This window comes from Delphinus delphis, chromosome 8 (genome assembly GCF_949987515.2).
Source record: "Delphinus delphis chromosome 8, mDelDel1.2, whole genome shotgun sequence".
Taxonomy (NCBI): domain Eukaryota; kingdom Metazoa; phylum Chordata; class Mammalia; order Artiodactyla; family Delphinidae; genus Delphinus; species Delphinus delphis.
The window spans coordinates 74,428,520-74,444,311 of NC_082690.1; the positions used below are offsets into that span (position 1 = coordinate 74,428,520).

The window sequence follows — 15,792 nt, forward strand, 5'->3', positions numbered from 1 at the left end:
CTGGTGGCTTAGGACCCCAGGAAGCCAGCATTAGGATATTACCAGCGCCTCATTAGGCTCCAGCACTAATTATTTATTTCTCCACGGAGAAGGAAAGTGTGGCCCTGGTGCTCAGGGATTCGGTCCCTAGATCAGCTGGTTCCTTTCCTTCTGACCTCAGGCAAGTCACTGCATCTCCACGCAGTGGGAGCCTCTGATAAAGCGGCATCCCAGAGATGGGATGCAGCCATCCCTCCCAGCCTCCTGAGCCGTCAGGAACATAAACCTTTACACCTCCCAGGGCGAGGGCTGGTCTTTTAGATCAGCACACCAGTGACGGCTTCATCTCTAAAATTATGCTTCCTAAAGGGATGAACTGACAGCAGTCTATATTAATGCATTCAGTAGCCAATTCCTGTAGAAATTTGAGTTGAACCAAAAAATGTATATTTTTCATTGAGACCAGAAGAGTTATTAAAAATATATACAGAGCTTTTTATAAATCAGACTACTGTATTTGGTGGATAATAATTTTAGAAATAAATACTTTAAGTTCTTGAGTGTGAGTCTGGTTCAAGTGACAGCTATCTCCAGTGCTGTGCTGTCTTGCAGTGAGAGGACATAGAATTTAGTTTGAATATTAAAAAAAAATATGATTGAATACGTTTTTACAAATCTCTGGGAGAAGAGGTAAATTCCCTCTTTTCCTTAACCACTTCTGACTCCTCCCTCCCTCCTTCCCTCTCTTTCTTTCTCTCTCTCTCTCTCTCTCCCTCTGTCTCTGTCTGTCTCTCTGTCTCTCTGTCTCTCTCTCTCTCTCTCTCACACACACACACACACACACACACACACACACACACACACACACACACAATGAATGAAATAGATTTGTAAAGAAACTAGATCGTTGTCACATTGGTTACATTCGATTCTGGCTTTCAGTCTTGGGTGCATTTGAGAAGGCAGAGGATCCTGATTTATCCTTGTCTTTCCCCTCCTCTCTGCCTAAACAAAATCAGAATTCCCAGCAGCAGCTGACAAGCTAAGTTAGCACATCCAGTCCCATCTCTCCAAGGCCCCCCACCTTCATCGGTGGTCAGTTTTTGACACCACCATCTTGCACCCGGTGTTAGTGGGCTGGGGGCTGCAGCACATCTCAGCTTTCAGTCTCTGGAATGCTCACCAGCTCTTGGCCTTCACAGAAAACCAGGGCTGTGTATGTGGGGGCCTCCGTCTACATGCCCGGGTAAGTGTAATTGCCCAACCGTGTGTGTTGTTTCACCAGCAATAAAAATCCAGCAGGGAAATGAATGCTAAAATTAGTTTGTCCTTTGACAAGATCTCCCCAGTTGAAAAATTTTTGTTTATCTATATGGCCGAGCAGACTTTGCTAAAATCGAAATTAACTGCCTTGTTTAACGGTGCAGCAGATTGTGTTTTGAAGAGCTTCCACTGAAATCTCCTTGAAAGGACATTTACTCGAGAAAGTCTAGCCTCTGGCAGAGTTACTGCATTTTTCTGTAGGTGTTTTTTTTTTCTCCTTATGTTAATTGTAGGATGCACACATGAAGTCCACCACTGGACCCAGGGTCACTGCATCTGTTGGGTGACTGGGTGGGTGGGTGGATGGATGGGCAGATGGGTTGACTGACAGGTAGACAGTTTAATTGCCATATGTCTTAGATGTCAAATTTGCTGACATTTAAGAGGAAGAAGAACCTGTAATCGGTTTCCTCCCAAAATGTTTTTTGCTAAACTTCACCCTATGGCTGTATCTTTGGGCTTCATTCAACACAAGCAATATTTATTAAGCACTTAGTGTGTGTTAGGCACATGGGATATAGATTTGAACAAAATGAAATAGTCCCTGCAATCAAGGAGTTCACTATGCAGCATGGGAACCAAGCATCCAAACGTCATTACACAAATGATTATTTAACTGCAGCTGCAGTCGCTGGGGTTTTTGGGTTTTCTTTTTTCCTTTTTCTTGAGGAATAAGTCAGATACCATAAAATTCACCATTTTAAAGAGTACAATTCGTTGGGTTTTAGTATATTCACAGGGTGGTTTTTATCGTACAGTTGAGTGAAAAAAGCCAGTCTGTTGTGTTGTTTTGCTGGTGCACAAACAATCGGTTTGACTGACTTCAGCAGATTTTCCATTATGCTGGCATTGTGATCATTAATGTCATAAACGGGGGGTGAACGGGGCCATCAGAGAAGTCAGTTCAGACATGGTATCCTGGAAGCTGCCCTAAGGGAGAGTTCTTTTGACCCAAAACAGAAGCTCCTTCTCACCGGAGATGGCTTCTGTGAAAACTTTCTTCTCTGACCCTAAGTTGACCCTGCTGGTTCTGGGAAACCTCCACAGCATCCTGTAAGTCCATTTTTCTAAGAATATATCCTAAGAAGTTCCTAAACTAGAGGTGGAAGAATCTCAAGGATTGAGAACCCTCAGGATCTACGCCATATATTCTAAAGCCAAGATACCAAAGGCAGTGAAACGTTCCATGATGAGCTCAGCTGACTGTTGCAGCAAAACAGCCTCTCGTTCATTGGTCTTCCTACTTCCTATTATTTGACTTGAAATGCAAATCACTTGCACTTTCAGATGCATTGCAGGTCAATCTGATGGGGCCCATGTGGGAATTTAAGGGATCTGAGTTGGATTCTGGCTCTGATCGAATTTTGCTTTGAATTCTTGTTCTCCTCTGGAGATGGGGGTGATGGCACAAGCAGTCTCCTCTGTGGGGTGTCGTGGAGGAGCAAAGGTCCATGAAGTAAAGCTGCTTTGGACCTGAACTACCTCCTACTGGTAGCTAATCTTTCAGGAACTGGTCTGATTGATAGATAGTCAGCCATCTCTACAGAAAGTTTCAGGGGTCTCCCCTTCCCCCTGACTGATTTCATCAGAAGATAGCTTTGTGGCATCACCGAGAGATCTAGAAAAGTCAAGGAGCATTACTGTTATTCAGAGAGTTTGGGACACCCCCCTTAAGACATCAGTATCAGAGGTGAAATTTACCCTTGTAGCTACTTCAAGATGATGACTGTCCTAATAACATCTTCTGTTTCTACGATCTTATACAAATTATAGAGCACTGTGATATTCTTTATCTCACTAATTCTCATGTCCACCTTGTGATGCAGGAAGGCTGTGATATTCACACAGTTTAGATGAAAAACACAGGACTCAGAGAAATGACTTGCCCACGACGGCAAAGCTGGCTCTTGTATCCTCCATCTTTTCTTTCTTTTCATCTTAAAAGCTTGCCTACTTTTTCCATTGCACTGTTCTGTAACATTTTTCCCTATGACTTGCCGATGACTTGTCAGTTCCATTCACAGTACTTAGGTAAAACACCTGCTTGTATAATTGCTGACATTAAAAAGAATGTCATGAATGCATCTGACAGTTAATTTTATTTACTAGTTCCCTTCTGCTTCATAGGTTCCTGTGAGTTTGGGTTAATTAAGCCGACGTATTTTTGCTAGCAAGCTGGTGATCCTTTGGGTTGAGTCAGCTGAGTTATCCCTGTGCTGTGATCAGTGACAGAGCCTTGGGAAAACCTCAGTTCCTTCCCCCGTAGAGCACAGGATGGCCGTGCAGGACTTCTGGATATGAACCGCAGGATGGCACAGGACCTGCCCTTAACCATACCTTTGCGTCATCCTCTTCTTCTTTCAAAGGTACATGACCGATGGTGGACTTGGCCTCTACACCCGCCGCCTGAACCGGCTCCCTGATGGGATGGCTGTGGTGCGGGAGACCCTGCAAAGAAACACCTCCCTGGGCCTCGGAGATGCTGACAGGTAAGCCTGCTCCACTCGGGGTTGCTCAGGTGTGGAGGTCATTCCAGGGGGGGCTGAGAAATGAGGGCAGTGATAGTGAGAGCGGATGGGTGCTACCTTAACCCACCAGAGGCTGGGAGGCCTTGAAGCTGGGCCTCTGGTTAGGAGCTGACACAGCAGGAGGGAGAGGACCGCTCACCAGCTCTTGCATCCTGCTTCTGGGTGGGATGGTGCTTCTGACAGCAGGAACCCAGCGAACTCAGGCTGGGCAGTTTTTGTTGTTGTTTTGACTGTTGCTACTGCATCTTTATCAGTTCAGCAGGCCCTGGGGATCTGCTTTGCTTCCTCTGTTAGCCAGCTTTCTAGGTGTTGCACCTCGGAAGGAACAGAGTCCCTGGTGATGCACAGAAGGTCTGTGTGTAGAAGAGCGCTCTCCTGGCCATGGCTGAGCAGGCTTCCCGATAATTCTCTGGTTGCCTGGTGATAGGAGGCAAGGCTTAACCATGTAGCTTTATACACTGCATGCTGAGTAGTTGACATGATAGGACTTGACCGGTCTTCATTGCTTCAGAGACAAAAAGAGCTTCAGAAAACAGTATAATAAAGAAGAATATTTGGCCTCCAAGTTTCTAGTCTTTACTCTGACACAAACCAATTCTATGACCATGAGCAATTTATTAAAGAAGGGGCTTAGACTGTATGATTTCCAAGATCCCTTCCAGCCCTGATGTGCTATATTTCTAGATTTCAATACCCTTTAATGATCTGACTGTTGAAGGATTTTTCTGGCATACTCGACCTCTTTCCACATCTGGGTTGATGAGACATAGCATGGAATTTTAAATTTATTTTTATTTATTTATTTTCGGCTGCATTGGGTCTTCATTGCTGTGTGCGGGCTTCTCTAGTTGTGGCGAGCGGAGGCTGCTCAGCAGTTGTGGTGCAGGGGCTTAGTTGCTCCGCAGCATGTGGGATCCTCCCGGGCCAGGGCTCGAACCTGTGTCCCCTGCATTGGCAGGTGGATTCTCAACCACCGCGCCACCAGGGAAGCCCCCGTAACATGGAATTTTGATATGAGTGGTTTGAAATCACTGAGCCAAGTGTCTGTATCACAGCGCAGCTTCTTACTATTCTCTTAGCAGGACATACTTTTTTACAGAGAGTGATATGACTTCTGTAGTTCTCTGGCTTCAGAGAAATAGGGCAGCATTATTTTGAAGTTACCCCCCAGAAATGGAATTTGCTGAAGAGGAATCCTCACCTTCTCTGGGGAAGACTTGGAAGCTTGGGCTGGTAAGGAGAGTGCTGAATTCATTGTCAGGAAGCTGGCCTCTGCCCAAGGCCCAGGCTCTGCCACCAACTCGACTGTGTCCTCCGAGTCTCCCCAGCATCCAAGGTGGTGATTGATACCAGAGAGGACAAAAGACTTGTCCAGCTCAAGTCGTCTTTTTTCCTGTAATTTTATTTAAAGTGTTGGGTTGAAAATTCTATAGAAAGATGAACCGTTTGCGAACTGCTCTCTCTAAGGCTAAAACTCTGCATAACTAAAATCTTTAGAGGAAATTTCAGCAAAAGAAAAATCAGTTGTTGTAACACCCCCACTGGAGATTTCACAATTTGCTAAATTATTTTGCTTATTTGCATCCTCTTGTAAACACGGAGTTGCTTAGTAAATCTATTAGCATAAAGTGAAGGCCTTTTTCCCCTTGTAGCGAAAGCAGAGTCTGCAGTAGGCAATTTAATTTAATGCTTCATTTCAAGGTTAATGGAATGATCATAGATCACAGCTGAGCTTGTTCCCGCTTTTGGAGGTGGAGGATTTGGGTGGGGGCTGGAGAGATGGGTGGCATTTGTTCCGTTGTTCCAGCTCAGCCCCTATGGTGGGACCAAGTAGACAACAGTGTCTCCTGGTTCTCTCCAAGCTGGAATTGCTCAGATGTGATCATTTAAGACTGAATAATTAACTGACCAACTTTTTTTTTTTTAATGAATTTACTTATTTACTTATTTATTTTTTTTCGGCTGCATTGGGTCTTCGTTGCTGTACACGGGCTTTCTCTAGTTGTGTCCAGCAGGGGCTACTCTTCATTGCGGTGCGTGGGCTTCTCATTGCGGTGACTTCTCTTGTTGCAGAGCACGGGCTCTAGGCGCGTGGGCTTCAGTAGCTGTGGCACGGAGGGCTCAGTAGTTGTGGCTCGCAGACTCTAGAGCGCAGGCTCAGTAGTTGTGGCGTGCAGGCTTAGTTGCTCCGTGGCATGTGGGATCTTCCCAGACCAGGGTTCGAACCCGTGTCCCCCGCATTGGCAGGCGGATTCTTAACCACTGAGCCACCAGGTGAGTCCCCTGACCAACTTGTAAAGGAAGAATTCAGATGGCTTTAAAAAAAGGATTTAATAATGCTTACAAATTTTCTATTTTATATAAAAGTTTTGACCTGTAGGCAGTGAGATATTCTGCATTATTCTTGAATATGTTAAATTTCTTTACTCTCCAAAGTTAGTGTAAACAAACCATAAGAATTCTTTATCTTTGGCTAAGTTGAAATAGCAGTAGATTTGTTTCTTTCAAGTGCCTCATGTAAGTCTCTTCCCAAAACTATATTCTAGATGACGGTGTCCCAAAGTGAGAGGCTAACATTAATAGTACAGGAAATAATTTTAGATGGTAGACAGGGAAATACTTCTTTTTAACAATTACATTTTAATTGTAATTAAAACAATAATAAAAACCTTACAGCTAGCATCTCAAACCCATGACTTAACAAATATTGCTTAGGGTAAGGATAGTATAAGCTTGGGATGATTTAACGTGAAATATCAAGGAAGAATATCACAGACGGTGTGCAGATATATTAAAAAATAAGAAGTATGCAAATGGCTGCAGACTAGGTAATCCTGTTCTTATCCTTGAATTGGAAATATGTTGTTTAAATAATTTAGACAAGTGAAAAAAATATGCAGAGAACCCAGCACCTTTCCAGAATTCTTCCCTTTTAACCTGAAAAAAAGAGCTAAGGTATTTCCGTGAAGTTTTTTTTATAAAAAGACAGCCCAGTCCTTAAGGATTCACACACAAGCAGTAAACTACATGAGTTCTACAAAGGAAATAGGAAAAGTACTGAGAGATGATTTCTGATGAGCCCTCGGCAAAGGGAAGGCAAGCACAAGAAGGGCAGATCACCTCACAGTGCAAACAGGAACATCATTGATTGACCTTGGCAGTGCAGCCCCGAAGGACAGCTCTCCGGGGGGAAGGCCCTAAAGGACGCCGACCCACCAGGCACCAGGCAGGCCGTGGCTGTTGGCGATGGGATTTAGCTGGGGTATCTTCAGGGTTATTAAAAGTAACTGATAGGAATGTGTACCTTCAGAGTCTGGGAAACAGAGACCATATCTGTTAGTGAGTCTCGTTATGTCACCAGCCAGCTTCTGAGAAATAATAAATGACGATCGTAAATTCAAGTTGCCAAGTCTGTCCTTGATCTCCTGTCACTCTTTAGGGTTGCCACCCGTGGGCTCTAGTTTTTACCTAATAGTCATCAGGAGGAACTTGCAGCACACTAGAGCCAGCTGTCTGAGAAGGGAGGGTCAAAAGGGACAAACAGAGGTGGCTTATTACAAGCTGTTGGCCCCAGATAACAGATAACTAAAGAGAGCTTTGGCATGGAGGTCTGTGGGCTGGCAGCCTGGGAGAAGGAAGGAAAAAACAACAAGGAGGGCCCAGGGGCTGGGCCCACAGTCGCATGGTTTGTGGATCTCCGGCTGGTTGCACGCACTGCTGTCTCCTCGGAACCCATCCCTTTCTTTGTCCCCCCGAAGCACCGCTGTGGCCCTTTGTGGCATCATGCTTTAGCGAGCAGTGGATTCAGACAGTTAGATGCTCCCCTGATGGTCATGTACGTGTCATTGAGAGCACGTGGAGGACAGAAGCCAGGCTTCTGTGCACATAGATGCTGAGGAGGACTTTGCATTACTTGGTAACTTTCTTCTCAACCATTAAAACACTTATTGAACACCAGTTGCTTTTATTAATTTAGGTAGTCATAAAAATAGAAAAACTAATGCCGCGTGTTAAAACGTCAGCCTGAGACTTGAACAAAATGAAAATTGCCCTCTGACATCACCAAACAGGAAGGAGAAACTATTTTGTTTTGTTTTGTTTTTCCCTTGTTACAAGATTTTCATTGCCCTGCAAATTCTGCACATTTTAGGTATTGAGATGGCATTTCAGTTGGGCTTCAGTCATTGTATAAACTGGACTGTCTGCATTTGGGACCCAGGCCTTGGTGCTCAGAGCTGTCCCGGCGTCAGCTTGAACAGGGAGTCCCACAGTGTGAGGGTGTAACCATGCAACCTGGTATTTGACCAGCCTGCCGAGCCAGGCCCTCCTTCCTCGGTGAGAGCATCGCAGGATCTCCACGAGCCCAGGGCACTGCTTGGCTTTGTGATTTGTGTGGAACAACGTGGCCTCCTGGCGACACATTCACAGATTCAGGCCCGACCTGGAGGAAGGAGTTGAATCCAGGCCAGAGTGCCCCAGCCAGCAGATGCAATTGATAGGGGCCCTCACCATGTGGTAGGTCCCCAACCCAGCTATTTCTTAGGCATCGCCCCTGCTGGGATATGCAGGCTAGAGGGAGCACAGATGGGAATGACTTCTCCCCTCGTCCTCCCTTCCAAGCCTGGGGTAAGGAAAACAGTGGCCCCACAAAGATGTCCCCGACTATAGCCCCAGCACTTGTGACTATGTTCCGCTACATGGCCAGGGGAATTAAGGTTCCTTATCAGCTGGCGTTGAGATAGAGTGCCTTGGATCATCCAGGTGGGCCCAATGTAATCACAAGGTCCTTAAAAGTGGAAGAGGCAGGAGAGGGGGCAGAGTGATGAGGTGTGAGAGGCACACCACCCGCCCTGGCTGGCTTTGAGGATGGAGGAAGGGGCCACAGCCAAGGAATGTGGGGGACCTGTATAAAAAGGAAAGGGCAGAGGAACAGATTCTGCTCCCGTACAGCTTCCAGAAATGAACGTAGCCCTGCCGAAGCTGTGATTTCAGTCCATGAGACCCAATTCAGACTTCTGCCTCGAAGAACTGTAAGACAGTACATACCTATTGTTTTCACCCACCAAGTTTATCATAATTTGTTACAGCAGCAATAGAAGACTAATACGCATCTTTACCAGAAAATAACAAAACACAAGGAGGAAAGGGGTGGGGTGGGAGGAATTGGGAGACTGGGATCGACACATATACGTTATTGATACTATGCATAAAATAGACAACTGACGGGAACATGCTGTATAGCACAGGGAACTCTACCTAATGCACTGTGGTAACCTAATGGGAGGGAAGTCGCAAAGGGAGGGGATATCTGTATGTGTATGGCTGATTCATCTTGTTGTGCAGTGGAGGCTAACACAACATTGTAAAGCAGCCATACTCCAGTAAAAATTAATTTAAAAAAAAAGAAAATGACAAAAACAGTCGTAGCCGCTATTTCCTGATGGATCGCTATATGCCAGGAACTGTGCCAAGCACCTTACGAACTTCGTGTCACTAATTCCTAACCCTGACCCTTTGAGAGGAGGTATTATCCTAGCTTCATAGGCTGTGAGAGGGTTAGGTTGCATACACAGCTAACTGTCTATCGTGTCCAAGCTGGAATTGAAACCCAGGCCCACCAGACCCCCCAGGGGCTCTAACCACCTGCCATACTGCCCGCTCAGGGAGCCCTCTGTGCAGGGATTCTTCCCTAGTTCCAGCCCTTATCTTGGTGTCATCGTTAAATGAGGCCCTACTCACTACAAAGGTAAATGATGCCCAGATGCCTGGAAAGGCGAACTCCATCCTTAAGGGACAATGCGAAACAGTTTGCATTAAGAGGGAAGAGGGAATAGTTCTTGATTCCTCTCCCTCCATTCCACACTTTTCTCACAGGGATACTGCAGATGGGCTGACCCTCATCCCTTATCCCATCATGATTTCAGGCCTCAAAGAAAAGGTCTTTCTTACACAGTGCTGGGCCAGTTTACCCCTTAGCCTCCTTGCAGGTTTGGAGGAGGGATGCCTGTTTGTAGATTCTGACCTGCTGCCAACTTGGGTGGTTTGCTGGAGAAGGGGTCCACAATTGTAAGATCCTAGGCCAGGGCTGATCCTTCCTTTTAATGATCCCGGAAATCCAGGGCCCACAGAACCTGCTGAGATCCTGCAGTCATTTGAAGAATTCTCCCTGCGGCCGGCTTACCACTGTAGTCCCTGAAGCATTGCTGGAGTTTCTCTACCCAGAGTTTGGGGGTCTGCAGGCCTACTTGGCCGAGCCATGGTCAAAGGAGGGCTCCCCTAAAATGCTCCCTCCCTCCCCCTCGCTGTCTCCTCTCTGTGTCTTTTGAGCACTGTCATTTCCTAATATTCCTGCCATCACCGAGGAAGCCAAGGGGGCGGGGTTTGCCCTTTTATCACTAATCGGACTTCATGCCATCTCTGGCTGCCAATATTTGAGCCCTGTTGCTCCTGCATTCATGTCGTGGGAGTGAGGGACAAAGATCTGTACCGCCAGTGTAAGGACCCCCAGTGGGATGTGGCCATGGCAGTGTTAAATAAACCAAATTAAAAGTCGGCTTTTTAGTCACGTGAGCCACATTCAAGTGCTCCCAGGTCCCACGTGGTTTGGGGCCACCCTATTGGAGAATGCAGACACTCTTCAGTAGATAGAGAACATTTCATCACTGCAGCAAGTTCTTTTGGGCAGCGCTGATATAGACCAGCTCATTTCTATTTCAAAAGGCAGCTGTAGAGTAAAGAGAAGACATGGAGTTTGCTGTAGAGGGACCCTAGGTCTAGTCGAAAACTCGGGGCGGGGGGGGTTGTCTCTAAAATTAGGACAATATTCACACATGCCTCACAGGACTGTTGTGAGGAGGGCCCAAGGTGATGGTAGGGAAAGTGCTTTATAAAGTACGGGACAAAGATAAATACACTGATTATTCTTCCGCCTGCAAGCCATTCAGGGCAATCTGGCCTCTAGCCCTCTGCAGTTCTCTTACCTTTATATTTAATTAACTAATAGTTAAGCCTTCTTCTTTCCGTAACAGCTTAGAGTAACTATGTATAGTAAAAGAACAATTGTAAATTAAAAGAATGAAACATTAGGACAGAAGGAAATGTAAGTTAGAATATGACATGTAGAAAAGGGAGAAAATTGAGAATACAGATATGGTCCTACATGGTTGCGTATTTGCGTGGTAATTCAGCATTGAGATTCCTACTGGACTAAGTGAAAATGAACTTTGCCTTCCTGACTGTTCCCATAATATTTTGTCTTCATCTTGCCTTGTCTGGCTCAACCAGTTGATATCTCTCTCTCTCTGTCTCTCTCTCTCCCTCTCTCCCTCCCTCTCTCCCTCCCTCTCTCCCTCTCTCCCTCCCTCTCTCCCTCTCTCCCTCTCTCTCTCCCTCTCTCCCTCCCTCCCTCTCTCTCTCCCCCCCTCCCTCTCTCCCTCCCTCCCCCCCTCTCTCCCCCCCTCCCTCTCTCCCTCCCTCCCCCCCTCTCTCTCCCCCTCCCCCTCTCCCTCCCCCCCTCCTCCATCCCTCTGTCACCCCCAGCCCTCCCCTCCCTTCCTCTCTCATACTCCTGGCTTCTTTCTCACTGCCTCATAACTGCCTATTATACCCACTAGTGCTCCCAAGCGTTTTCCTAGTCCTGCATTCCAGGGTTATACGCATTTTCTTCGAATAAGAAAATGCCTCTAGCACAGTGCCCAGCATCAATGATCTTCATTGTGTTTCTTTTCCATCCCTTTTCCCTTTCTTCTCCTGCCCCTGTGTAGCAAGAGAACACAAAGTAGGAGAGAGTGAAAGTCACTTTCATTTTAAAGCTCATAAAAGGAGCCTTAGAGGCAAACCTCTATTTCCGTGGTAACAGGATAATAATTACTGCATTGGCCTTTCCCAAGGGCCTCTTTTCTGCTGGTACCACTGGCTTCCTTTTTAAGTAAGAGCGGCTGCATGTGGAATGGGTGGGTAGAGGCCACCTGTGCTGAATGGGGAGCAGTGCTGACAGGAAGCAAACCATCTGCACCTTAAGCCACAAAGGAATTCTCCCGGGGGGGTTGTAACAAGAAGAGAAAGAATCGTCTGTGGAGTATCGTTTCTCATCCATGCAGTGTTTTCACCTTAAAAAAAAGGCAGAAAAGTGGCCCCACGAGAACCGTCCACTCCCTTATATTGCGCGACTTCACAGCTTTGTTCCAGGGTCTGCCATAGGAGAAGCACATCGGAGTGTGTGTGTGTTAGGCGGCAGGGAGGACAGTTACTCCCCAAAGCACATTTTTCCAGAGGTGGTGCCTTTTCAGTAGTTGCTTAAAGGTAATTTGGAGACTTGATGGTTGTCCAAAGTATGAATGAGAAGACATCTAGTAATACAAAAGCAAGAGTGACAGGTCAGGGGCTTCCCTGGTGGCACAGTGGTTGAGAGTCCGCCTGCTGATGCAGGGGACGCGGGTTTGTGCCCCGGTCCGGGAAGATCCCACATGCCGTGGAGCAGCTGGGCCCGTGAGCCATGGCTGCTGAGCCTGCACGTCCGGAGCCTGTAAGAGTGACAGGTCAAAGAGAAACAACCAGGTACTTCCCTGGCGGTCCAGTGGTTAAGACTCCACGCTTCCACTGCAGAGGGCATGGGTTCGATCCCTGGTCGGGGAACTAAGATCCCATATGCCATGGGGCGTGGCCAAAAAAAAAAAGAAAAAGACCAAATGAGGCACCTTCTTCTGTGCTTCCTCCCCCAGAAACTTGAAACATAGGCCCCCATCCCAAACTCAGAATCTGACTACACCTGTGCCCTGGCACAGAAAATAACATCGTGTGTTTTAATCCAAGTACCTGGGCCAGTCTTTGCCTCAGTTACGACAGGCTGGGTTGTGCTGCATAACAAACAACTCCCAAGACCCACCCTCAGTATCTGGCCATTGCAGATCAGTGGGAAGCTACGTTGTACATCATTCTCACCCTAGGACCCAGGGTGCCAGAGAGGCAACTGTTTAGAGCATTGACAATGTCCATGGCAAAGAGAAGACACACTGCCTCTCAAAGCTTCTGTCCAGGAATGGCCCCTGTAACTTCCACTCATTCGTCATTGGCCGAAGGAAATCAGGGGTACACTTAAATTCAAAGGTGAAGAGAAGGACATTTTTGCCAGGTGCCTGTGAGAACAAAACATGTGGAGAACTCCTTAGTGACTATCATTGCTTTATTACATTACAAGTGGCAGCCTGAGCCTAATACTGCCCCCACCCCACCGCATTGTGCAACCAACTCTGAATCATGCATTTTATCACATATTCACTACATACCTATCAGATGCTGGGCACCATGGCGCCTAGTCTGACTGATGGCCTCGGTCGGGGAGGGTGAGCCCATAGATGAGGAACCGGCTGACTGAACTGGCTGAGGAATTTTAGACAATGCTACGGGTCAGTTGCATTTCAACACAGTATTTGGCCTGTATCTTGATATGTGACAGCTTACAGAAAATGCTGATGACTATTTAATATTGAGAGAGCATCTCCCATGCACCAGGCCCGGGGGATCCAAAGGTGAGTCAGGATATCGTCCCTGCCCTCAGGAAGCTTGCAGTCAAATTGAGGGGAGAGGAGCCTTAATAAGCACTCACGACACCGTGTGCCAAGTGCCAAAGAGATTTGTGGGAACTGGAAGGACCAGGGGTAGCCCTGAGGGCTAAATGTCATCCTACATTGGGAACTTGTTGTTACTATAACGAAATGCAGGAGGTCTCTTTTCCTTCAGTGATGATTTGAGAGATCCTTTAAAAATATTACCCAAGTGTCAAAATAGGCCTGCTTGTTTCATTCTCCACTTGGGATTTTCCTTTTGTTTCCTTTAATATCCTTTGTCATGTTTGAAGAGCAGCCTAGCTGTGATTTCTGTGACCGAAATGCAGGAGCTGATGAAATAAGCCTGGTGTAGAAGGAGCTCTTACACCGGCTGTGGAGAAGTGTTCCTGGTTAAGCGTAGCCCTTAGGCTGGTCATGCTGGACAGCTGTGTTTCCGTTCAAGGTTACCTTGCATGTAAATGTATTTTCCCAAGGCTGCCTCTCCAAAGAGAAGCTTACCATGCAAGGCTGGGTGAGAGAGCGCCCTTCAGAGTCACCAGCCGCAGCCCTCTCGCACTTTGCCAGTGAGGAAATCCAGGTCTGGGGAGGTGGCTTGTGGTCCAGTGACTGCTCTGTCCTCCAGGCTTTGGGGAGCAAAGTCATCTCGGCGTGAGTTTGGAGAGCGTGAACTCTGAGTAACTGATGAAAGCGCGCGTTATCTCTTTGGTAAGGATGAGTGCAGTCCATGCAGTAAGGGAGGGAGTGCACTAGGAATCAAGAGTCCTTGTCCTAGACCTGCTTCTGCCACCATTGAACATCCTGGGCAAGATGCTTCCCCTCCCTGAACCCCTCGTTCCTTCATCCGTGCTGTCAGATCTGCCGATGTTTAAGGGCTTTGAGTTCCTGGGACTCGGTGTTCTTGTTTGTCATTTGTAGGACAGAGTTACAGAATGACTCAGGACTGTGACTCACGCACACAGGGCAGGGACCCCATGAACCTTTCGGCTCTAATGATCTCGATGACAGGTATCGTCGTGCGATGGCGTTTCTATTAGGAGCGCAGTGTGCTCGTCCAGGGCCCCTGGTGTGTGCAGACTCAGCAGGCTGAGGGGCCCCTCTTCTTCCAGAGGAGAGAAAGCCTCGAAGTCCATCCTTACTGCGCTTCAAAGCTAAGCCACGAGGCACTTAGGGAGAGAGAGGTAGGTAGCAGTGTCGCTGACGGCAGGCACAGATGAATGCCCAGGGCTGAAGGACCGAATGAAATCTTGCAAAAGGGGAAGAAGGCAGGGCAGACAGAGCTGTGACCGGGAGTGCTGGGGACATGTACCTTTCTGACGCTTTGGAGAAAATCTATTACACGTGATAATGGATTTTGCTCTAACTTGGAGCTTCACCAAAGTTATATTAGAAGTTGAAGCTCGTGGGATTGTAGTCTTATTTTCACTGAGATAAAATTCCAAGTGACTGATAAGCAGTGAATTGTATTTATTTTGGTGGGTGTTTTGACTCAGGATTTAATTAGACTTGGGAGGGCATTGTTCCCTAAATCGCCACTAGCAGCGGCCTCTGCCTGTCCAGAGGGGAGGGGGCAGCTTTGGGAATGAGCAGTGTCGGGGTGGGGGGGGCTTGGAGGGAGCTCCCTGCACTGTGTTTTTTCATGCAGTTGGCAGGCTTTGTGTGGTGCGCCAGAGTCCTAGAGGGCGAAACTGGGAATGGGTTTATGTAAGACCATGAGCTTTACGGATAAGGGAGCAGACTCTGAAAGGTGACATTCCTTCCTAAAGCCACAGTGCCGTAAGGGGCAAAGTTAGGATTTGAATTCAGGTCTCTCTGGGCACAAAACCTTTGCTTTCCGTCGTCGTGCTTGCTTCCCCTTTGTTCAGAGGCTCAGTGCCATCCTTCCAGAAGGTGACCCTCACTGGGAGCTACATGAGTGATGGGCGAGCATCTCCTTAGTGCTTTGCACCAGCTGAGGTGCTTGCAAAGGTGACAGCCTGGGGACCGCTGACCTTTGAGACGGTCCTCTTCCCAGCCCTCGTTTTTCCCATCTGGAGGCTGGGTCATAGGAATGCCAGAGACTGTGGCTCAGGCCAGGCTCTGCTGCTGCGGAGGGAACTCTAGCTCTTCCTTAAGAAGAATTTGGGGATGCTTCAAGCCCTGGGAGTCCTATTTTCCTCTGTAGGAACATTTAACTTCTTCAGTGCCAGAACGTCCAGCGGAGGCTTCAGAGTTGCCTTTGTCCTGCTGGTCACACCTGGCGACCTTCAGGGTCTGTCTTCTCCGGGAGAGGCCTCTGCCATAGACCCCGATGGCTTTTGTGTCTTGGGACTTAAGGAGAAGGAGGCCGGCTTCGTGCGCTCCAGCCGCAGCCCTGTTGTTTTCCCTTGTCCGCTGTGCACTGTGATTTATCCCCTCGT

The 15,792-nt window shown here is 47.4% G+C and overlaps 1 protein-coding gene across 1 annotated transcript in view; it reads left to right on the forward strand.

Annotated features, from left to right (window-relative positions):
• Positions 1 to 15,792, forward strand: part of NAV2 (neuron navigator 2) — a 401,022-nt gene that overhangs the window by 272,662 nt on the left and 112,568 nt on the right. The window contains exon 14 of the mRNA XM_060019685.1: positions 3,669 to 3,791. Within this exon, the coding sequence (XP_059875668.1) occupies positions 3,669 to 3,791 (123 nt within the window). The remainder of the gene's footprint in view (positions 1 to 3,668; positions 3,792 to 15,792) is intronic.